The sequence below is a fragment of the Scylla paramamosain genome, chromosome 43 (genome assembly GCF_035594125.1).
Source record: "Scylla paramamosain isolate STU-SP2022 chromosome 43, ASM3559412v1, whole genome shotgun sequence".
NCBI classification, from domain to species: domain Eukaryota; kingdom Metazoa; phylum Arthropoda; class Malacostraca; order Decapoda; family Portunidae; genus Scylla; species Scylla paramamosain.
In genome coordinates this window covers 12,305,509-12,329,513 of record NC_087193.1, presented here as the reverse complement: position 1 = coordinate 12,329,513, position 24,005 = coordinate 12,305,509, and the positions used below count along the sequence as shown (strand labels likewise).

Below are 24,005 nucleotides of genomic sequence, written 5' to 3'. Positions count from 1 at the left end.
TCAAGGAAACTATACCGTGCATAGCCACTCCTCTACCTAACATTCCAGGACCTTACAACAACAAGGATATGACGAGAATACGCAGATTCACCAAGGAAACAAACCTGGTATACCCTGAGTCACTTCACAGGCCATGTTTGGTATATTTGCTCAAGCCACGAGGAAGCTGCCGAGTCACTCTGTTGCTGCCTTCCTTGTTGTGAAGAGGAATTAAGACATTTGGGGTACCTTAATATACGTAATAATCACAGATAGAGGTGTGTGTGTGTGTGTGTGTGTGTGTGTGTGTCAAAATTATCCTCGTACTTATATAGATATGAGAAGGAGAGTTCCAGTATTCACATAATAAAACGAGCTTGCGATGAAGAATAATATAAAGTGCAACACGCTCATTGGCTAAAATATTTTGTTTACATTGAAGCTGATTGGCTGAAAGACCCCATAACGTTATATTGGAACAGTGCTCCAATGATGTGTGTGTGTGCGTGTGTGTGAGAGAGAGAGAGAGAGAGAGAGAGAGAGAGAGAGAGAGAGAGAGAGAGAGAGAGAGTTGAGCAATACGTGTGCATGTGGTTAATGATAAATCTACACGTTCTTTTCCTCTTTATTCGAAACTTATCATATTGTGTTCTCGCAAACAGACAGAAAGAACCAAACTTGAGCAATATAGTTAATAATTTTACGTGTTATTTTCTTCTTTATTTGAAACTTATCATATTGTGTTCTCTTTACAACTTCTCCGTCTGTTTCGCCTTCAGAAGCTCGCAAACAGAGAAAGAAACGTACTTGAGCAACAGATGTCGTACTCTCAAAGACCCCATGATTCTAAACTCTCTTCTCTCATAAGGATAACTTTCAAAGGCCACAGAGATTATTGCACAGGTTTCTAAGGATGTTCTTCTTACCTATGATGTAGATATGTTGTTGAACTATCACTAGAATCATGAAAACACCATTGAGAGTGCTGATAACTTTCATTAAAGCCTGTTAAAGTGATTGAGATGAGACACTAATGTTGGATAAATGCATTTCCACATTTTTAAGTACTATCATAATAGCTTACAGATAATAATAACTCTTGGATCACGTTATTTACACGCTTAATCATGCAGATAGTTTTCACTTGAGAGAATGCACTAAATGTTTGATAAATGAACTTCTACACTTTCAAATACTTTCATAGCACGTAAACCATCATAACTATCACATCATATTATTTACACACTTAATCGTACAATAACTTCCATTGGAGCCTGTTAATTGGCGAGATGAGGCACTAAATGTTTGATAAGTGCACTTGTACACTTTCAAATACTGTACTTTCATAACATGCAAACCACCGTAATCTTATCATATTATTTACAAGCTTGCCATATACTGCTGCGGACTCCTAAGACATCTGTCCCAGTGTACATTAACTCATCACCCAATCTATCCCACAAGTGTCCATACCCCAGCTTAATGACCCCAAAAATTACCATGTTACGTCCTATACTTATAAATACTCTAATACTTAAGCAATCTTACGGTATCTTAGAGCTAGGAAATGTGACAATATGACACTCGGACCACTCAGCGGCCAACACTATAGCGATCATTTTGGGATAAGCTTTGGGTAGTGGACAGACAGGGACGCAAACACTGTGGGATACTTGTTTCGGAACACCAGCTCAGCAGCACTGCTCCAACCTTACTCACTACTCAATCTTATATCAACTTAACATCCACACGAACACATACTAAAAACCTTGATCACAGTTCGTATTCAGACCTTCCTGCTTCCGTATAATTTTTCAGATCACTCAATCTTACATCTTAACGTAACAACACATACTTACAAACCCTGATCACAGCTATTATTCAGACCATCATCGTCACCTTTCATTCCCTCCCATCACCACCAGAACCCTCCTGTCTCTGCTTCTCCTCCTCGTCATCCTCCTCCTCTGGCAGACCAGTGCACAACAACTGGCAGACAGACGTAACTTTGCTCATGAATGCACAAAACTTTTGGGACTTCCGTGACAGCTTGACACAGAGGAGGTACACGGGAACTCCGGCCAGACAGATGCCGATAGCGATGCCAAGTTCCACGGGGCGCTCCACCACAGGGAAGACCACCAGGAATATAGAGACGATGAAGAATAGAACTGCCACCCACAGCCATACCTTGGGAAAGAGATTGATAAGTAGACAGATAGAGAGATTGTTTAGTATAGATAGCAGAGGAATAAATAAATAGACTGCGAGGAATATAAAGATTATTATAGACAGAACTGCGACCCACAGCCATGAAGAAAGAGAGATTCATTAGTACATAGGTAGAGAAATAGATAGATGGATAGACAGGTAGACCACGAAGAATATAGAATTAAATATTAAAACTAACCACATCTTTTCTTTCCATTGTCACAAAAAAAAAAAAAATAACAAGACTAAAAAAAAAAAACTAACCATTTTTCTTCCCACTGACAAAAAACAAACAAACAAAAAAAAAACAAGGACAAAAGGGCAAAAAAAAAAAAGTTCTTACCTTAATGGGCCTCTTCTTATTTGGGAACTTGTATCTAAGCCACAAAAGCGCGAGGATGGACATGAACACAAACACTGACTCGGAGAAACTGACGAGGTTGATGAGGACGAGAGTGTCTGAGGTGGACAGCATACAAAGAGTCATGATTCCCTGCAAGGAGAGAGAGAGAGAGAGAGAGAGAGAGAGAGAGAGAGAGAGAGAGAGAGAGAGAGAGAGAGAAGGGAGGTTAGGTGTTGACAGAATAAGGCCGGTATTCAAAAACACTTTTCTCTCTCACCACGACAGTTTTCAAAGGCCACAGAAATTATTAGCCGGGTTCTCAGGACTGTTTCTCCTGTTAATAACGTAGAAATCTTGTTTATCTGTCATTAGAACCACAAAAAATCCCTTAAAAACCCATGTAACTTCAACTAGAGCCTTTGAAAGTAGTGGAGGTGCAGCCCAGAAATACCTGGAAAACTAGAGCAGGGACTGGCGTGTAGTTCTTAGTGTTGATAAGCGCCAGGACTTGAGGAAGGTGGCCGTCCCTCGCACCCACGAAGAAGAGGCGGGAGCAGGCGAAGATCAGCCCGTTCAGACTGCCGAAGGTGGACAGGGCGACGAAGAGTGGCATGGCGTACGTCACTACCCCCAGTACCTCGCTGGAGAAGGACTGGGAATGCGAGAGATGAGCAGAATGAGTGGGAATACTGTGCGCACGTGTTTTGATGTTTTGTACAGGGACTGCTACGTGTAGGCTTGATGGTTTAAAAGATTAGACAAATTAACACACACGCACACACGCACCAGGGCCACAGCGTTGGAGGAGAGGATCGCGTCGGAGTCCAGTACAGCGAAATAAGCCACGTTGGTGAGGAAGTAGATCACAGTCACAATCGGGAGTGAAATGCAGATGGCTCGAGGAAGTGTCCTGAGGGAGAACATCACAGAGAGAGAGAGAGAGAGAGAGAGAGAGAGAGAGAGGGGGTGGGTTACGTCGTTGCTGTTGTTGTTTATTGGCTACTGTTTATAAAAAGATATAGTATACAGGAAAATAGAGGATAATGTTGTTGATTATGTTTTTGTTATTATTCAGTGGCTGCCGCTTAAATAAAGAGAAAATGTGAAGAATTACTACTGCTACTGCTGCTACTACTACTACTACTACTACAACTACTACTGCTACTATAACTACTACTACTACTACTACTACTACTACTACTGTTATTACTCACTTGTACGGTTCCTTGAGCTCCTCCACCACGAAGTTAAGTGTGTTCCTGTGGAAAGAAGGATAAACTTTAGCAATTCAGTCATTTTCTGTAATCATGGGGGTAGTTTTTTCATAATAGTAATGTAAATATGACTAGTCTTTACAATTACATTATTATTATTATTATTATTATTATATAAACTTCCATTACAAAACATGAATATTTTCCACCGTAGATTTATATAGAAAGCTCTACGTATTATCATTAGATACGTATACATACATATACATATAGTAAGTTACTGTATCCTAAGTCATGAATATATAAGCCACTGAAATGAATGAATATTAGATACGTATACATACATATACATATAGTAAGTTACTGTATCCTAAGTCATGAATATATAAGCCACTGAAATGAATGAATGAATGAATGAATGATATATTAGTTCACTATATTCAGGTGAAAATATGAACAACATATACAAAATTACTTAACACAATAAATGATATATATACAAAATTATGGAAAAAGAGAGTGTATGTGTGTGTGTATGTCTGTGTGAAGAAAGGAGTAATAAGATGTATTGAGAAGATGTGTAACACATGTGTCAAAGAGCGTGCAAAGAATGTGACAAGTAAGAGAAATGTATAAAGTGATGAAAAAGATATGAAAGACAAAAGCCTGTGCAGTAGAGAGAGTGAAAAAGGAAGGGTGAAAATATAAGAGAAAACGGAGTGCTAGGAGCGGTGACTTGTGTCCCGCTACATATTGATAGTCCTCCGCGTGTCCTCAGGCAAAAACTACCTTCCATTTATTAATATTAGAAACAGACTGTACTCACCAGCCAGCGAAGGAGAAGAGACCCTGATAGAAGGCCGTGGAGATGCCAGTGACGCTCCAGTTGGTATTGTAGAACATTTTTTGATAGTTCTCCGTGTGTCCAGAGGCGAGGTGGTAGATGCCGGCGCCAATGATGAGGGAAAGGGCGAGCACCTTGCCAGCCGTGAACACACTCTGCACTGTCTTTGCCCATTTCACGTTAGCGCAGTTCAGCCACGTCAGGAAGCCTTTTGGAGGGAGAAAGATGGATAAAGGTGTGATGTGGTTAAGATAGATGGTTATTATATAAGATGTTGCTTTAATTAGTAGTTTAATCACATCAGGAAGTTTTTGGGAGGGAGAGAGAAATGGACAGAGAAGGAATGTGGTTAAAATATGAATAGATCTAGTACACACACACACACACACACACACACACACACACACACACACTCTACTACTACTACTAGTACTACCCATATTAGTATTTTAAACCTATGGTCATTCATTTTTTCTTATGTAAGAGGTTGATCTGGCCGAGGGGAACAAAAAGTAAAAAAAAAAAAGAACAAATTAATAGATAAACAAATAAGTGAATAAACAAATAAATAAATAAATATGTAAATAAAGAAAAGGTCCACTGAAGATGTTAGTTTTAAGAGAGAAAATTGTAAAAAAATGATAAATAAATAAATACAAATGAGAATATCTTGTAACTCCATCTTGAAAGACCACGTGATTCTCTCTTTCTCTCTCTCTCTCTCTCTCTCTCTCTCTCTGTCTTTCAAGGCCATCGCACAACCTCTCGTCTATCAAGGGTCAGAGGGGACTACAAGGACACACGCCCTGGCCACGAGGCGTTCCTAAGGGTGACGCGATGGGGCCCCCTTGGTTACATAAAGAACCGCTCTGTTTGTTGTCGTGACTGCCTGGCATACTTACCACACTCACTACATAGACGCTGTAGGCAACGTGTTGTTTACTTCACTGCAGTCACTGTGTGTTTTGATCGTCGCTGTCATAACAAACACTTGCTTTTGTGATTAACGAACGTGACTATTAGTGTTACTACGTGTTACTTCTCCTTCTCCTCCTCTTCCTGCTTCTCCTCCTCCTCTTACTACTACTACTGCTACTACTACAGTGCTACTACTATGATATAACTGTTATTACTAATATTGCTGTAGGCACTTGCATCACTACTACTACCACTACTACTACTGCTACTACTACTGGACTAAACCACACAAAAGAACAGAAGAAATAAAGAAAAACGATTAATTATAAGTTACCAAGATAAAAAAAAAAAAACCACTACCACCACCACCACAACAACAGCAACAACAACTACAACAACCACAACAACTACCACAACTACTCACATATCACCACGGCGGCCAGGAGCTTGGTGGGGATCTCCGGAATTTCCTCGCAGTTCGGAAAGGCTGGCTTGGTGATGTAGGTGGCGAAGGTGAGGGCCATCACTGTGTTGGAGGTGGGCAGGATGAGGATCAGGGTGACCCACAGGAAGAGGAAGGCTGGTATGGGCCCAAACACCTCGTAAATGTAAGCATAGTCTCCGCCACTGCGAGGGATGAGGCAACCTGAGGGAGTGGCAGAAGAAGGGATGTTTTTTTTTGAGTTAATATAGAAGTGATGGGTCTTTGTTGGTTAACTGAAGGAGTAAAAGAAGGATTGCGTTTTCTAAATTACTTGAAGTGGTTTGCATAAGTTTTCTGAAGGAGTGGGTGAAGGAGAGATGAGTTTTGTGAGTTACCTGAAGAAGTAGCAGAAGAAAGGATGCGTTTCATAAGTTAATTGAAGTGAGAGAGGGTGAGAGAGAACGGAAATCATAATATTAAACAAAATATTAAAAAAAAGATAATTCGTAACTCTCTCTCTCTCTCTCTCTCTCTCTCTCTCTCTCTCTCTCTCTCTCTCTCTCTACGGTTCAATTAGTCATAAGCTTATCTCGTATCAACACGGAAACTACTGCGTATGGAGGTCACAGCAGGCCTCTTGTACTGAAGTCACCATTCTCCTACTTAGCAATGGGGCGAGCACGTGATAGCGACTCTCAGGCATCCACACACACGGACAGACAGACACAGAGAGAGAGAGAGAGAGAGAGAGAGAGAGAGAGAGAGAGAGAGAGAGAGAGAGAGAGAGAGAGAGAGAGAGAGAGAGGCATATATATAGATAAATAGATAGATAGGTAGATAGAGAGACGGACAGACAGACAGAAAACTAGATAGACAGGCGTACAGATAGATAGATAGATATATACATACATACATACATACATACGAGTACATACATACATATATACGTTAATGGATACATACATAGATAGGACAGATAGAAAGAGGTAGACAGATAGATAGATAGATAGATAGATAGATAGATAGACAGACAGACAGACAAACAAACAAACAGACAGATAGAGAAATAAATACATACAGACCACAATAATTGAAAGAAAACCCAAGAAAAAACAATTCTGAAACGAGAGAGAGAGAGAGAGAGAGAGAGAGAGAGAGAGAGAGAGAGAGAGAGAGAGAGAGAGAGACCCAAACCTCCACAACATCCCAAACACTAAGAGGTCAAGATAACTTACCTAATTCAGCGTAGCACAAAGCACCCACGAGGGACAGGATGCCAGACACAGCCCACACAATTAACGCCACCCCAATACTTCCGCTAAACTGCAACACGCCCTTTGGAGACACGAAGATTCCAGAGCCTATTATAATCCCCACTATTATTCCCACCCCGTCCATCAAACCCAGCTCCTTCTTGAGTTTAAAGTTCCCTTCTTCCTCTATCAGATTATCCTTCGAAGTCGCGTGGCTGACGTTGTGGTCTTCAAGAGTCTCGACGTCACAAGCCGTGTAGTCTTCCGGAGGGGCCGTTGGGTTGACGTCTCTTCTTCTAGGTGCCATTTTGAGGGGGTTTGGAGTCCTTAAGGGAGTTTTTTAGGGGTTTCTTGGGTTTTGTGAGGTTTTTATGGTTTGATTTTGGAGTTTTTGTTAGTTTAGACGTTTTCTGTGAAGCTATACGTGTTTTTTTTTTTTTTAAGGTGTCAGCGTTTAAAAGTGAAGTTCCGGCAGTTTTTCGCGGTTTTTCAAGAAGTTTCACGTGTTTCTAAGGTTTTCTGCGCATTTGGGTGAAGTTTCTATACGTGGACTGGTTTCAAGGGCCACAGAGATGATTTGTCGAGTTCTCACAAGTGTTTCTCCCATTGGTGATGCGGTCTTTGTCACACTATTACTGTAATCACAAAGAACACACTTTAAAACATCAGTTACTTCCACTAGAATCACTTGAATCACAAAAACACCCTTGAAAATGCCAGTAATTTTCACTACAACCTGTTAAACAACCGCTGGAATCATATAAACACTTTGAACATTCCAATAACTTCCATTAGAACTTGCTTGCTAAACGTTTACATCACTAAATTTTTGTGAACTCCAACCAGTTTCACTAGAACTGCTAAACAACCGCTAGAATGACGAAAACACATGAAAATTTTTGTAAACATAAGTAACATCCACCAGAACCTGCTACACTGCCACTGAAACCACGAAAACACCTTCAGAACGCCAATAACTTCCACTAGAACTTACTAAACCATTGTAAACACGTATAATATCCAGTAGAATCTGTTAAACTACCACTGGAATCACGAAAACCCAAATAATTTCCACTAGAACCTGTTAAACCGCCATTGGAATCACGGAAACACTTCGAGTACCTCCCACAAGAGTCGAGTTCGAGGTGGTCGCGTCGAGGTACCGAAGTGATTGAGAACGCAAGGAAGAGAGTGAGACTGAGAAAGACATAGAGACACAGAGGGCGAAGTTGAATAATCTCGCACGCCAGAAGGTTACTTAAGGGTCCCACCACCACCACCACCACAGTTACTACTACTGCTACTACTGCTACTACCACTGCGAGGGCTCTTGTGTTTATGCTCAGTGGTACGAAAGAAAATTGTGGCCGACCTTGTCTGTCTGGGTGAGTGTCTGGTTGAGAGAGAGAGAGAGAGAGAGAGAGAGAGAGAGAGAGAGAGAGAGAGAGAGAGAGAGAGAGAGAGAGAGAGTTACGTCTTAGTCGCCCAATTTGTTTATATATTCAATCCTTCGTGTTTTGTTATGTAAATAGATGCTTTGGAAGATAAAGATTGAATACACAAGTTAACAAATTATTTCTGGTCTTCTTGGAGCTAATACAGTCTTAGCTTGAATACAAAGTGTATTTTTTTTGTGTTACTTCCTTATATTGAATAATGGACTATCAAAATTTACTTCTTCGTTATAATCTTCATAATCTTTATCTATCTTTCTTCATTTCTCGTCTCCTTTATATCCTGACGTCCATTTCTTAGCATCTTATCCTTCCTTCTCTCTATATCATGCTTATTTCTACTAAACTAATAAGGAGATCATCTTATATGTATCCCCAATGGTTTCTTGCAGCTTCCCTTGTGTTTCTGTACTTTAAAATCCTCTGTTTACAATTCTGACGTCCATTTCTTATCATCTTATCCTTCCTTCTCTATACCATCCCTCATCTGTCCGCTAAACTAACAATCGTCACAGGGAATCTTATATGTAACTCTAGTTCTTGCAGCTTCCCTTGTGTTCTTGTGCTTTCATCCTCTAATTTCTCTTTTTTCTCTTAACTCTAGTACAACATTAGTTTCAACACTCCAGTTTCATCATTATAACAACTTAATGCAATATCATCCCTTTCTCTTTCCCTTTTTCACTATTTCTTTATTCGTAATGTCACAAAGAGAGAATTTGGCAATCCATCTCCTTTATAAAACCCGTGTACTTTCAACAGATGCATATTTTCACTTCATCGCACTTTGTGGATTCAGATTAGGCTTTGGGAAGCATTCACCACAAGACAATCCCAGAGAATGGATTACTGTTTCGTTTCCTCTATAGAACCCCTTGACTTTCACCACCTGTATATTTTCACTTCATTAGAGTTGACAGCGAGAGGCTGCGGGAAGGAGTTACATACGTTCAGGAATCATTCATTGCAACACAACCCCAAAGAATGCATTGCTTCTTCCTCTCCTTTGCACAGTCGTCACTTTCAACACCACTTACATATAAAAAAAAAAAAAAAAAACACTTTATTAAATCTTACAGGTTCGAATCAGTCTTTAGAACTCACTCACAACACCAGAACACCACTAAAGAACGTAATCCAGTATACCACACACCACGGACACGCCACACACGCCAGTCTTCAGTCCTTACGCTGTCAACCTTCGTCCTCTCTTCCTTTCTTTTACGCAAGCCTTATTTTCAGCACTTGATATAATATTTACACTTTAATTGGACAGATCAGGCTTTGGAATACACTCACTACACCAGAACACCACTACAGAGCGTATTCCTGGACACCACACATCACGGACACACGCCACAACACGCCATAGCCTCGTTCCCTAATATTGGATAAGACTGAAAGGAGTCACACAAACTTGATATATTCGTTCAAATCAGTTTTTGAAGTGCATTCACAACACCAGAACACCAATAAATAACGTATTCTAGGACTCCTTACACCACGGACACTCGCCACAGTGCGCTACAACACGCCACAGTCTTGTGTCCTAATGCTGGGTGAGGTTGGGTGCAAGATGGCTGGGCGAGGGCGATAGAGGGGTCCAGTTATGTCATGCCTTTTGCCTCGCTCTCCAGTTTGTTGCTGCTGCTGCGTGGTTGGTCCCTCAGGCAGTCCTTGACCACTGCTAAGGCCACACACACACACACACACACACACACACACACACACACACACACTGGTTCTCTGTTTATCTTACGTGAATTAGGACAGAGGCTTCAAACATTGTAGTGAGGTGATGTGGTCATGTCATGTGATGTGGTAATGTGATGAATTGTTTAAGTGATATTTCTCTCTCTCTCTCTCTCTCTCTCTCTCTCTCTCTCTCTCTCTCTCTCTCTCTCTCTCTCTCAGCAGTTTCGTTTCCGCCTTCCTATTTCAGAATGAACTTTATATTTATATCATCGTCACTTTTCTTCTTCTACTTGTACAACAACAACACCAACAACAATTACTACTACTACTACTATTACTACTACTACTACTACTACTACTCTTCTTCAGGCGAGTTCAGGTAACAATATTTTTTTTTCTTTTTGTTAAATAACCCGTTTTCTGTCTGCGTTCTCCACAACGTCAGTAACCTCTCTCTCTCTCTCTCTCTCTCTCTCTCTCTCTCTCTCTCTCTCTCTCTCTCTCTCTCTCTGGTATGTTCTTTCCCCGTTTTTGTCAATGTTATCTTTTATTGTGTAATGTACATTTATCTCTTGCTTCTTTCATTCCCTTATCAGTTTCCTCTCTTTATCAATTTTCTTTCCTTTGAACCTTCCTCCAGATACACACGATTAATTGGTTACCTCTTATTTCTCTCTTTTTTTTTTCCGCCAAATCAGCACACACTCAATAAGATAATTAAAACTCTTCTTTTGCTCGACTTTTCCAGATACACGAAATTAATTTGTTTTCACTCATATTTATTTTCTTATTTTCATCAAACCACCACAAAATACGAAGATAATAATTTTTTTTTCATCACTTTTCAACATTTCCCAATCTCTCACTTGCACGAAATACTACAATGAAAATAAACTATCACTTTTGGTCCTTTATCTTCACCAAAACGCCACATAAACACACACAAACAAACAAAATAACAAAAGCTTTTAGTCCCTCTCTTAGTTCATTCACCCATTTCTACCTCCACGGAACACATGAAGTCAAAACACCACTGAAAATTCTCGTAAAACCAGATTCCCGTTTTCTGTCTGTCTGTCTCAAGCTGTCTCTCGATCTCCTTTCCTCCTCTGTCCTCACCCAGTTTATCAACGTTTTCAAACTGTTTATGCCCAGAGCTACGTATTCAAGGCCATCCCAGTAAACAAATTGTCCTGCACTAAGTTTAGAAGATGATGGAAGTGTGTGTGTGTGTGTGTGTGTTGTGTGTGCGCGCAGCTAGTTTTTGTGTGGAAGCCGGAGGACGAGGGCAAAATCGAGATGGTGATGGTGGTGGAGTGTAGATGCTAACTGGCCTGTAGGGTGGACTTGTGTGTGTGTGTGTGTGTGTGTGTGTGTGTGTGTAGGGAACTGGTTTGTGGAGGGAGGAGAAGGAGGAGGAAGGGCGGGGGATGCTGGAATTAAGGAGAAGGAGGAGGAAGAAGAGGGTGACATTAAGACGTGTGTGTGTGTGTGTGTGTGTGTGTGTGTGCTAAAGATTTGATGTAAAAAGGAGGAAAAAGATGAGGAAGACTTCACAGGAACAGGAGGAGGAGGAGGAAGAGGAGGAGAAGAGGTACAATCAAGAATAAACGAAAACTAAACGACAAACGAGTTAAAATAGAATGAATAGAGAGGCGACACACACACACACACACACACACACACAAGGTCATAGCTAAAGTTACCTCATTCCTAACCCGCCCCCCTGTCGATCCTAACCACCCTATCCTCCCTCATCTCCCTTACCCTCTCTCTCTCTCTCTCTCTCCTCTCTCTCTCTCTCTCCTCTCTCTCTCTCTCTCTTCTCTCTGCCTTCGTTTTTTTTCATTTCTCTCTGTTCTTTCTTTGTTTCAATTTGTCAGTACTTGATATTACTCTCTCTCTCTCTCTCTCTCTCTCTCTCTCTCTCTCTCTCTCTCTCTCTCTCTCTCTCTCTCTCTCTCTCGGGTGGCTCATTGGTAAGGTTCTTGTCTCGTGGTTTCAAGGTTCCTGGTTCGACCGCCCCAGCTCAAGGCAGTTTTCTTAGCGGGAGGAGTAGCGCTTTGTAACGTAACTAGAATAAATAAATAAATAGATAAGAAATTGAGACGTTATGACCTTGATGTTGTGGCGCCATAGCTCTCTCTCTCTCTCTCTCTCTCTCTCTCTCTCCTCTCTCCTCTCTCTCTCTCTCTCTCTCTGTCCTGACCACTTCTAATACATAGTACAGTAACCATGCAGTCTTTATAATATTATATCACATTATCATATGTTTGTCTTATTAAGTATGTTCGTCCTTGCGGCTTCCAATGTTTACAATATTAAGGGAACAAGTGTGGCATTCATGGTAGTAGTAGTAGCAGTAGTAGTAGTAGTAGTAGTAGTAGTAGTAAGGATATTACATAATGTGATTCGAGAGAGAGAGAGAGAGAGAGAGAGAGAGAGAGAGAGAGAGAGAGAGAGAGAGAGAGAGAGAGAGAGAGAGAGAGAGAGAGAGAGAGAGAGTGTTATCATTACTTTCCTTAAAACAAAATCACAATTAAATATCCTATCTATTTATCTATTTATAATTTTCATATTTGGCAATTTTAATCTTTATATTTACTCACCCTGTGTATCACTCGCTCATTCACTCACGCGCCCATCTTTACATTCACGCTCCCTCAGTTAACCAAAACAATAACAAACCCCACGGGAAGTTTGAATGGTAAATATTTAAAAGCTTTTCTGGTACCTTTACTGAATGGATCTTGTGTTTATTGACTGAAAACTTTGAATAACATGTTGATTATACACTAGTTTACTCAGAAATTCGGTAATGGTGTGTTGCAGGAGTGTATGTGAGACAATATGAGTAATGCCGCTGATGAGACTCCCAACATTACCAACCCTGCTGAGCCCAACCCTGCCAACCCTGAGCCTACCGTGGACTCCTGCTCCAGAGAGTCTACGAGTGCAGGAGACAAGATCCTAAAGAGCAGCACCCCGGTCCACCACCCCTGCAGGTACACCCCACCAGTGCCCACATCCCCCCTGGTACTCGGCACGTCCCCGGGCCACACCAGGCAGGCCATACGCACCCCACGGGCCGTCAGTCTAGTGGAGTACTTGAGAGAGGAACCTAGAACACTGCATATTGACCCACACCTCTTTCCCCACAGGCTTGAAACCCGGGGATGTTGTGGAGGTGTGGGGGAATGCTAACTGTGGTAAATCTATGTTGGCTGTCTCTCTCGTAGCCACAGCTCTCCTGCCTCTAGTTTGGTGTGGGGTGCAGATAGGAGGGTGTGATGCTGGGGTGCTGTTTATTGATTGTGACCAACATTTCAGCGTTTTCCAGCTTGTGAATCTTATGTATTGTAAAGTAAAGACTCGGCTTAAACTTGCCAGGAGTGCTTTGAAGGAACACAGGCAGGGTAAAGCGGCCAACACGATGATAATCACAAATATTCAAGAGCTAACTGAACTTCTGCGGTGTAGCACGGCTGCTCTGAAGGACAAGGTTCAGGACATGGTGCAGGGGCGGCTCAAAAGCTTCCACTACATCCGGTGCCTTGAGAGTGTGCAGTACCCCATTGCTTTGGCTTCCATGGACGAGCACCTGGCCAGGAACAGTGATGTGTGTCTCCTGGTGGTGGACAGCCTCTCTGCCTTCACCTGGTACGACTGGATCTACCGAGCTGGCGGAAAGTTTGCGGAACTGAAGAAATATTATGATAAGGTGCTTGGTGCCCTTCTGGCCAATGTGAAGAAGTACAAGGTAGCGCTTATTGCAGTTAAACAAGCTCTCTTCTTGAAAACATCTGAGGATACCACCAGGAAGACTGTCAATGATGATGATGAGAGAGATGAAAGTGTCATGCTGGAAGATGATGACATGGAGGAAGGTGACATGATGAAGAACATGATGGAGAGTGAATACCTCGGTTATGCGTGGGTTAGCACTGTCACGTGTCGGGTTATCACGACAAAGGTGCGGGTTACCAAGGGTCTATTAAGTGTGGCTCCAGGGAACAAGAACGCAAGGAATGTGGACTCGAACTGTGATGTCAAAGAGGAGTTGTTCTCAGCGGAAGTGATCAGGAATAGAGAGAGTGAGAAGTTACATTTCGTCATTACCGAGGAAGGAGCTGTGTGGCGGCAGACGGCTTGAGTCCTGTCTTGCTTTTATTGTGTGTTTGTTCTGTTTGATGGAGTGTCAGGGATGTGTCGGATTAACTGGATGTAGTTGGATAAGTGTAGGGTGTTTTGAGTGAGTGTAGCAGTTTTTTGAGTGAGTGTAGCAGTTTTTTGAGTGAGTGTAGCAGTTTTTTGAGTGAGTGTAGCAACAAGTTCTTGAGCCTGATAACTTTAGCATTGTCTGGTTTGATAAATTTAGCATGGCTTTGAGTGAGTGTAGCAGTTTTTGGAGTGAGTGTAGCAAAGAAATTTTTCATGTTTTTAAGTGAGTGTAGCAGGTTTTTGAGTGAATGTAGCAGTTTTTTTTGAGTGACTGTAGCAAGTTCTTGGGCCTGATAACTTTAGCAGGCTCTGGTTTGATAAATTGACCATGGTTTTCAGAGAGTGTAGCAGTTTTTTGAGTGAGTGTAGCAGGTTCTTGCAGCTGATAACTTTAGCAGGGTCTTGTCTGATAAAGTTAGCAAGTTCTTGAGTGTAATTGAAACTGGTTATGATATGTATTGAGATCTTAGTGCATGTTCATTTTGTTACATGTATTTTATTTTAGATGTTCCTTTTATTTATTCCATGCAGGGTTTCTTTTTTTCCTAAGATAAATTGTTTTTATAGTTTTTTATGGAAGTGATGTTTTCTTTTTAAATTTTTAGGTTCAGTAATTAATTAATGGGTGTTGTGTTTCACTTTTTATTTGTTTGTCTATTTATATTTTCTTTTCCTTTTTTTCTTTTTATTTTACTCTTTTATCTCGAAAATAATGTGGAATTTAGGTTGGCAATTCTTTTATGGATGCTCTCTCTCTCTCTCTCTCTCTCTCTCTCTCTCTCTCTCTCTCTCTCTCTCTCTCTCTCTCTCTCTCTCTCTCTCTCTCTCTCTCTGTCCCCCTAAAAAAGTAATCAGTAATTCAGCGTGGCAATTAATTAATGTTTTTATTTCCAAATCTTTTTAATTTTAATTTTCTTTTGCTTGACTTTCCCCCCAAAAATATAATGTGGAGTACAATTAAAGTGTTTTTTGTATCTTTCATCTTATTTATTATGTTTCATGTTCCAGTTTTTTTTTTTTAATCTGCAAAAAAAAAAAAAAAAAAAAAAAAAAAAAAAATATATATATATATATATATATATATATATATATATATATATATATTATAATATATATATATATATATATATATATATATATATATATATATACGAGTATATATATATATATATATATATATATATATATATATATATATATATATATATATATATATATATATATATATATATATATATATATGTATATATATATATATATATATATATATATATATATATATATATATATATATATATATATATTATATATATATATATATATATATATATATATATATATATATATATATAATATAATATATATATATATATATATATATATATATATATATATATATGACTACGCCGCCTCAGCCTCATCCTCAGCAACACTACTATTTCAGCGCGAGCGAGCCGAGCGTGAACAAACATACTCATCAGAGGCAGCCAGCACACTGCTGCCTGACGTGTTGATTCTGACCATTTGGACTCAGGCAGTGGGAGCCAAGGAAGCTTAAGCTTCAAGGAAGCTTAAGCTTCCTTGGTAAGAACGGTGCTGACTCAAAATCGCTCGAGTCAAATGATTCCTTGTGACTTGAGTCGATTCCCTTGGTGTAAATGCGGCCTGTTGGTATGGCCGCAAGGGATAACACTGTGTCAACTCTCCCTCTCCCTCTCGCTCTCCCTCCCCTCAGTCCCCCCTGGGCAGCAACACAGTGTGCTGGCAGGGATGAGTGTGTCCGCGTGCCTGGTGCCTCTGCCCACCAAGGAGGAACACATGCTGTGGGCTGAGAGGGTCAAGCCACACCTGCCTCATAGTGTTACGGTAAGACAGGTGTACTCTCACTCACTCACCTGACTGTCTTACTCACCTGGCTTACTCATTCACGTTTGACTTAGCTGACTGTATTACGGTAAGACGTATGTATTCTCACTCATCCGGCTGGCTTACTCACCTGGCTTGCTCACTTACCTAGTTCACTGTGTCACGCTCTCGGCAGGCCGCAGACCCAGCCAGCCCGGGACCCAAATTTTCACGAGTGCCAAAGAGGTATTAGTATCAACATTTTCGCTTCATCGTTAACCTCTCTGAAACATTCCTTGTAGCTGAGCCACGTCCAAACATTGTACTGGCCAGAAGCTGCTCAATCTTTTATTTCCCACCACTTTCTTCCTTGCTGATGCTTATAAAGATGTCATTCCTTGCTCTCGGTGCTGTGAATTGCTGCATATCACGGTGACAAGGCTAAGTCTCCCTCTGTCCCTCCGCCAACAGATACACAACAACCTGGTGCAGCACGGACTGGGCCTGGTCTGTCACGACACCTTCTACGTGCTGCGGGACCGGCCACACTCAGTCACCGTACTGTGCAGGAAGGAGGTGAGATAACTCTGCTGGTGAGGCTGAGCTCGACTACTCTCGGGTCTCCACTCCTTTCCATTTTACGAGAAGCATTTTTAAGGATTTTTTTTTTCTTTTAGTTTTCATCCCTCTAGCTAGTCCAGACTCACTCACCGTACTGTGCAGGAGGGAGGTGACAGGCTGAGCTGGTGAGGCTGAACGAGTGAGTCTGAGTTGGAGACAAATCTGGAAGGGTTAAATGAATCTCTCTCTCTCTCTCTCTCTCTCTCTCTCTCTCTCTCTCTCTCTCCTCTCGTCAGATAAGCCCACACACGCAACATGTCGGAATATTCTGCCTGAAGGAGGAAGTTGACACGCTTGTAGAAGTCCTGAGGTCTTCACCTGTCATTGACTGGGAGTGCACGAAGAGGAATCATCTTGTCATCCACCACATCCCTCCCTACGCTGCTGAGCCCTTGGTGAGGCTGCTGCAAGAGAGGGGATTAAAGGTGTGGTTACTGACTTGCTTCACCTTCACCTATGACGCTCACCTGGACCATCGCACGCTCAGGTAACGGGGTGTGGCTGTGTGTGTGAAGATAATGACAAAATACAACCCTAAAACACGCTTCAAAAACCCCAACATCAATCACTAGAGCCTGTCAAAAGCACACAAGACAAACCAAAGCAAACACAACAAAGACCCGTGACATGTAGCTACAAAATCACGTTAAAAATACATGTAACCTACCATACAGGGTCGCGGCGGGGTTCCGTGTGTGCAGGCTGGGCAGAGCAGGCGTTCGTCACCTCCAGAAGAATGCTAAGTCTGATAGAATACCCATCATGGAAAGGATGGCAGAGGGCGTGCCTTACATAGGAGTGTACCAGGACCCAACCAGCACACAGGAGGCGACAGTAGACCCAGAGAACCTTCCTGTCGCTGGAGACGAGGAGATACCAGTGGCTTGGTGTTGCTCGAAGCCTTCAGGAGACATGGGCAAGCTGATGACAGACGAGAGGTTCAGGAGACGTGGGTTTGGAAAGCTGCTGACGGCGACGTTAGCGAGGCGACAAGCTGCCCTCGGTTTTATTCCTCATGCGTTTGTTGAGGAGGACACTTCTGCCTCTAAAGTGATGTTCGATAATTCGCCAGACTGGAGTGTGACGCATGAAAATATCTGGATCATTGAGTGTCAGGAGCCTTTATAGCTGAGTCTTGGAGGCTGAGGACTTGCTAAACTTTCCACCAGGAGCCAATAGGGATAAAATGTGTGTGTGTGGGTTTGTGTGTGTGTGTGGGTGTGTTATTAGATTTCAGCGTTGTGAACCAGCGCTGTGTTGTATTGCTGTGACAGCAAGCTGACCTTCAGGACTCACTGAGCTGCTGGCCAGGGAAGCGTCGGGGAAGCTCGCGTCCCTGATAAGGATCTCGTGGCTCTTTGAGAGCAAGGGGCTGGCGGTCCTCTACAGGGCGCAGACTCGCTCTGCGCACTGCGGTTGGCTGTCCTTGGGCGGGGCAGCGAGAAGCCACCGTGCCCTCCAGTCACCGGACACAGTTCAGGACAGAGGACGAGGCTCACCAGCAGTGCCGGGCCTCTATTCCACTCACCCTTAAAAATAATGTGGAATGTAATTAAAGTATTTTTGTATATTTTCAACTTATTCATTATTGTAGCTGCCCGGAGGCATTGTATCAACATGATGCATCACTAATAATGGATTATGCTAATTAGGACAATCAACCCCTCGTAATACAGATGTGGAACTCACGTGTTTGGGGTCTTAAGGAGGCCTGTCACCAAGCAGCACCTGCGTCTGTATGGTAGTGGTCCGATCTTTCCTGGAGTAGTCACACCCTAACTCGGTGGCGGTACAAAGGAATCTGTACCTCCGGGCTTCGTTCCTGCTGGCCCGCGGCGCCTCACGCCTGCCCATCTTACCAGCAATAGTTCCCGGGTGCCTCATTCCTCTACGGAGATCCCTCTGTGTCTTATCTACCCTACGCGCCATGTCATCAACTTTACCACGTAAACACAACCCTCACTATCTCTCTGCAGCTAAGCTCTCCACAGCTAGTTCCTCTCACACATCTTCACTACTGCAATTAACTACTATGATGAATTCTAATGAACAAAGTTTCCTTAGTGTTAGCCATGCTTCATATACTAGTTCACTTCAACTCTCATAACACAGATCATATGTTATTTAGCATACGCTTGCTCAACAACAACAACTTTCACCCGCTCGGTGGTCTTTCACCCTCTCGGCGCTAACAAATATGTTTTATGTTCCATTTTTTCCCCTTTTTTACTATTTCCAGAAATATACCTAATGGAAAATACAATGTAGTTATGTTAATATACATCCTTTAAGTTATTTATTCATTGTTCACTCGTAATGTTCACTTTGATTCACTCTATTCATAAAAGACAGGCATCTATTTCCCCAAAAGCACGTTAAATGACTTCACTGCAACAAAGCCTCATATTCATCATACTACAAATATATCAACAATTATATACAGGGTGTAACACAAGTTTCTGTGGATATTGCCAGAGGTGAAAGTACAGGTTATTTTACGTGGAATATGTTCTATGTACATAAGCATTTTGAGGCTTTGTTTAGCCGTGGCAAGAAATTCAAGTGTGGCCTGGCGACAGATATAACGGCTGGCCTGGGCGGGTAGCCGTGGCGGAGAAACGCCGCTTCCAAACACTCCACACTAGTTGTGCAATACAGTCTGAACGTATTCACTGTCACTGTCTAGTGGAGAAACTGTGTGATGTGACTTGCATTCAGTTGATTAGCTATCAGCCTCGCTCCTTCCCACTTCTTGCCCAGACACTGGGCGGCGCCGCAGTGCTGGCAGAGATGAGTGCCTCAGCGCGCCTGGTGCGTCTCCTCACCAAGAGGGAACACCTGCTGTGGGCTGAGAGGGTCAAGCCACACCTGCCTCACTGTGTTACGGTAAGACAGATGTACTCTCACTCACTCACTCACCTGACTGCCTTACTCACCTGGCTTACTCATTCACTTGGCTGACTCACTTAGCTGACTGTATTACGGTAAGACGTATACTCACTCATCCGGCTGGCTTACTCACCTGGCTTGCTCACTTAGGGCACTGTCACACGGGCGACTTAGTCGCTGCGACTGCAAAGCGATTTACCCGCCGGCGAATCGCTTTGGAGACATGTTCCATAGAACTGCATGTTAAAACTGTGGGGGATGTCACACGGGCGGTTTAGTCGCTCAGCCGCGGCGATTTGAACGCGAGTCCCCGGTTACAACCGCCGCGACTGAGTCGCCTGGCTATGTCAGACGGGCGGGTGTGAGGAGATTTGCCCGCCAGCAACTAGTGTTGCCTAGACCACAGCAGGGTGAAGGCGTGCACGTGCGCAGCTCGTGATGTTTGATACCGAGAAGTTTATCTGCGAGATAGAGCTGCGTCCGGCCATTTGGGACGTCCGCTCCAAATCATATTCGAACAAGACTGAGAAAACCAAAGGTTAACCGAGCACTTGTTATCGGATGTGTCCAGAGAAGTCTACGGCGCTGCTTACGTCGCTTTCGTAGCAAAAGCGTTAACAAAAGCAATTCCTCCGCTGCAGAACTCATGGTCAACACAACTTTCCACTTCCACTGCGCACCTTCAACTGACGGCCGCCGAGTATAATGTCAGACGGACGATTTAGTCGCTGCTGAATCGCTGCGATTCAGCAGCGACTAAATCGTCCGTCTGACATAGTTTAGGCGATTTACCCGCCGGCGATCAAAAGTCGCCCGTGTGACAGTGCCTTTATTACCTAGCTCACTGTGTCACGCTCTAGGCAGGCCGCGGACCCAGCCAGCCCGGGACCCAAATTTTCCACGAGTGCTAAAGTGATATTAGCATCAACCCTTTCGTTTCATTCTGACACATTCCTTGTAGCTGAGCCACGTCCAAACATTGTACTGGCCAGAAGCTGCTCAATCTTTTATTTCTCACCACTTTCTTCCTTGCTGATGCTTATAAAGATGTCATTCCTTGCTCTCGGTGCTGTGAATTGCTGCATATCACGGTGACAAGGCTAAGTCTCCCTCTGTTCCCCCGCCAACAGGTGCACAACAACCTGGTGCAGCACGGAAAGGGCCTGGTCTGTCATGCCACCTTCTACGTGCTGCGGGACCGGCCACACTCAGTCACCGTACTGTTCAGGAATGAGGTGAGACAGTCTAAGCTGGTGAGGCTGCAAGAGTGAGGCTGAACGAGTGAGTCTGAGTTAGTAACAAAGCTGTGTTGGCTAAATGACTCTCTCTCTCTCTCTCTCTCTCTCTCTCTCTCTCTCTCTCTCTCTCTCTCTCTCTCTCTCTCTGGGTCAGAGCAGACGTGGCTCACCGCGGCTGTGCTACCATCAAACAGTTATACTAGTGACTGTCAGACTTGCTGCGCAGGGTGAACACCTCCTTGGGTCAGTCTTCACGATGTCTTCACCAGGCAGACACAAGGCACTAAACAGGGACTGCACCAAACCGTCATAGTGAACTGCCTGTTATAGCAGGGGCTTCTGCCTTTGACCTCAACCACGAGGACAATGACTGGGACCTGTGTTTGCCTGTCTGAGGAGTCCAAGACCCTGGTGAAGGTGATAAAGTCCATCACATCAAAACACTGTAAAGAAGAACTACAATTAATCCAAGAAATTAAGAAAATGACAAACACTGACAACATGACCCTTGAAGTGAATGAAACAAAAAAGAAAATGAACAATCTCGAATCACACACAGACAGTATCCAGCAATACGCGCTCTCTCTCTCTCTCTCTCTCTCTCTCTCTCTCTCTCTCTCTCTCTCTCAGATAACCCCACCAAAAGAACACAAATTCAGATAACCTCCTTAAGTTGCTTTTCCCATACATTATATTGATTAGACAACATTATAACAGTGATGTGGCTGGCTAAATCATAGTGATATGGCACTGGCTAAATGATTCCCTTTCTCTCTCTCTCTCTCTCTCTCTCTCTCTCTCTCTCTCTCTCTCTCTCTCTCTCTCTCTCTCTCTCTCTCTCTCTCTCTCTCTCTCTCTCTCTCTCTCTCTCTCTCTCTCCTTCAGATAATCCCAAACACACAATACATCGGAGTGTTCTGCCTGAAGGAGGAAGTTGGCACTCTTGTAGAAGCCGTGAGGTCTTCACCCGTGATTGACTGGGAGGACGCGAGGAGGACCGATCTTCTCATCCATCACGTCCCTCCCTACGCTGCTGAGCCATTGGTGGGGCTGATGCAGGAAAAGGGAGTGAACATGGGGTTAAAAACTCGCTTCATCTTCACCTATGACGCTCACCTGCACCCTTACACGATCAGGTAAGGTGGTGTGGCTGTGTGTGTGTGTGTGTGTGTGTGAAGATAATGACAAAAAAAAAAAAAAACATTGAAAGCCATAGTAACTACCACTACAACCCCAAAACACCCTTGAAAACCCCAACAACACCCACTACAGCCTGTCAGAAGCACCCAACACAAACCAAAGCAAACCACAACAATGACCCCTGACATGTAGCTACAAAATCACGGAGAACATACACATAACCCGCCATACACAGGGTACCGGCGGGCTTCCGTGTGTGCAGGCTGGGCAGAGCAGGCGTCCGTCACCTCCTGGAGAATGCTAAGTACGGTGGAATACCCCTGGACCTCATGTACAGGATGGCAGAGGGCGTGCCTTACATAGGAGTGTACCAGGACCCAACCAGCACACAGGAGGCGACAGTAGACCCAGAGAACCTTCCTGTCGCTGGAGACGAGGAGATACCAGTGGCTTGGAATTGCTCGGGTCTCTCAGGAGAAATGGCCAAACTGATAATAGACGAGAAGTTCAGGAGACGTGGGTTTGGAAAGCTGCTGACGGCGACGTTAGCGAGGCGACAAGCTGCCCTCCTTGGCTTTATTCCTCATTGTTTAGTTGAGGAGGACAATTCTGCCTCTAAAGCAATGGTATATAATTCTCCTGGTTGGAGGATGACACATAAATGTATCCGGATTACTAAATGTCACGGTTCTTTTTAGCTGAGTCTTGGAGGCTGAGGACCTGCTATCTTTATGGTGGTCCTCGAGACTGTAACCTTTCCACCAGGGGCCAATGGGAATGAAATGTGTGTGTGTGTGTGTGTGTGTGTGTGTGTGTGTGTGTGTGTGTGTGTGGTGTTTTCTGTGTTGTGAACCAGCGCCGTGTGGTATTGCCGCCCTGGTGTATAGATAGATGAATTCTTTTATATAAATGTAGACTAGGCAAGGGAAGGAGAAGGGCGCAGGAAGTTGTCTGTGGGCTTAACAGTGGTGGGGCTTAACAGTGTTGTTACGTCCCTCAATTGTCATATTTGCTTAGTTCAATATATTTGTTAAGATAAGTGGTGATATTATTCTGCTATATATAATTGTTGATATATTTGTAGTATGATGAATATGAGGCTTTGTTGCAGTGAAGTCATTTAACGTGCTTTTGGGGAAATAGATGCCTGTCTTTTATGAACAGAGTGAAAGTGAATCAAAGTGAACATTACGAGTGAACAATGAATAAATAACGTGAAGGATATATACACTAACATAACTGCATTGTATTTTCCATTAGGTATATTTCTGGAAATAGTAAAAAAAGTGAAAAAATGGAACATAAAACATAATGAATAAATTGTATTCCACTTTTTATTTTTTGTGAAAGTCAAACAAAACAAAAAGAAAAAATGGAAAATACAAACTTCCATTGATAATTGCCACACTAAATTATTCAATATTTCTGGGTGAAGAGAGAGAGAGAGAGAGAGAGAGAGAGAGAGAGAGAGAGAGAGAGAGAGAGAGAGAGAGAGAGAGAGAGAGAGAGAGAGAGAAGCACATTGGAAAGGAGTGAATAGTTGTAGTTGATCGCCTCCACCCTTCATATTGAAGCTTTCACGTGCCGGTGAAATAAATCCACCAAGGCTGAGTGGAAGAGAGGCCCGGCACCGCTCGTTGCTCTGCCCTGAACTGTGTCCAGTGACAGGAAGGCACGGCGCCTTCTCGGTGCCCCGCCCCAGTAGAGCCAACCATA

General features: G+C 43.0%; 3 protein-coding genes across 7 annotated transcripts; 2 read left to right on the top strand and 1 right to left on the bottom strand.

Moving 5' to 3' along the window:
* Positions 1-590: 590 nt before the first annotated feature.
* Positions 591-11,647, bottom strand: LOC135093546 (Y+L amino acid transporter 2-like). Of its 4 annotated transcripts, none has more exons than XM_063992891.1 (9): positions 10,400-11,647; positions 7,169-7,821; positions 5,934-6,155; positions 4,574-4,799; positions 3,748-3,792; positions 3,320-3,443; positions 2,985-3,185; positions 2,534-2,683; positions 591-2,169 (listed from the first exon to the last, which is right to left on the bottom strand). In XM_063992891.1, the coding sequence occupies exons 2-9, from the start codon at positions 7,491-7,493 to the stop codon at positions 1,882-1,884; spliced, it is 1,581 nt and encodes a 526-aa protein (XP_063848961.1). In that variant the 5' UTR covers positions 7,494-7,821; positions 10,400-11,647; the 3' UTR covers positions 591-1,881. The 4 variants fall into 4 exon arrangements, with proteins under 4 accessions (XP_063848961.1, XP_063848960.1, XP_063848963.1 ...); XM_063992890.1 differs by lacking the exon at positions 10,400-11,647 and adding an exon at positions 10,141-10,364; XM_063992893.1 differs by lacking the exon at positions 10,400-11,647 and adding an exon at positions 9,940-10,120.
* A 1,279-nt stretch (positions 11,648-12,926) lies between these two features.
* On the top strand, positions 12,927-19,285 carry LOC135093500 (uncharacterized). Its single transcript, XM_063992790.1, has 6 exons — positions 12,927-13,042; positions 13,168-13,340; positions 16,001-16,422; positions 16,873-16,977; positions 17,259-17,509; positions 17,697-19,285. Exons 3-6 carry the CDS (start codon positions 16,177-16,179, stop codon positions 18,148-18,150), a joined length of 1,056 nt encoding a protein of 351 aa, XP_063848860.1. The 5' UTR covers positions 12,927-13,042; positions 13,168-13,340; positions 16,001-16,176; the 3' UTR covers positions 18,151-19,285.
* A 471-nt stretch (positions 19,286-19,756) lies between these two features.
* Positions 19,757-23,624, top strand: LOC135093503 (uncharacterized). 2 transcript variants are annotated; one of them, XM_063992794.1, is made up of 4 exons: positions 19,757-19,908; positions 21,042-21,146; positions 22,035-22,285; positions 22,525-23,624. In XM_063992794.1, the coding sequence occupies exons 1-4, from the start codon at positions 19,813-19,815 to the stop codon at positions 22,985-22,987; spliced, it is 915 nt and encodes a 304-aa protein (XP_063848864.1). In that variant the 5' UTR covers positions 19,757-19,812; the 3' UTR covers positions 22,988-23,624. The 2 variants fall into 2 exon arrangements, with proteins under 2 accessions (XP_063848864.1, XP_063848865.1); XM_063992795.1 differs by lacking the exon at positions 21,042-21,146 and having other exon boundaries at positions 19,798-19,908.
* Positions 23,625-24,005: the final 381 nt, after the last annotated feature.

Bases quoted from the DNA above. Each gene is read 5' to 3' on its own strand.
- LOC135093500 (XM_063992790.1), top strand. From the start codon at position 16,177: ATGATTCCTTGTGACTTGAGTCGATTCCCTTGGTGTAAATGCGGCCTG. The intron at 16,978-17,258 runs GTGAGATAACTC...TCCTCTCGTCAG, and splicing joins CCGTACTGTGCAGGAAGGAG to ATAAGCCCACACACGCAACA. The intron at 17,510-17,696 runs GTAACGGGGTGT...CCTACCATACAG, and splicing joins CTGGACCATCGCACGCTCAG to GGTCGCGGCGGGGTTCCGTG.
- LOC135093503 (XM_063992794.1), top strand. From the start codon at position 19,813: ATGAGTGCCTCAGCGCGCCTGGTGCGTCTCCTCACCAAGAGGGAACAC. The intron at 19,909-21,041 runs GTAAGACAGATG...CCCCGCCAACAG, and splicing joins ACCTGCCTCACTGTGTTACG to GTGCACAACAACCTGGTGCA. The intron at 21,147-22,034 runs GTGAGACAGTCT...TCTCTCCTTCAG, and splicing joins CCGTACTGTTCAGGAATGAG to ATAATCCCAAACACACAATA.
- LOC135093546 (XM_063992891.1), bottom strand. From the start codon at position 7,493: ATGGCACCTAGAAGAAGAGACGTCAACCCAACGGCCCCTCCGGAAGAC. The intron at 3,793-4,573 runs GTGAGTACAGTC...TTCTTTCCACAG, and splicing joins CTCTTCTCCTTCGCTGGCTG to GAACACACTTAACTTCGTGG. The intron at 2,170-2,533 runs GTAAGAACTTTT...CTCTTTCCCAAG, and splicing joins ATAAGAAGAGGCCCATTAAG to GTATGGCTGTGGGTGGCAGT.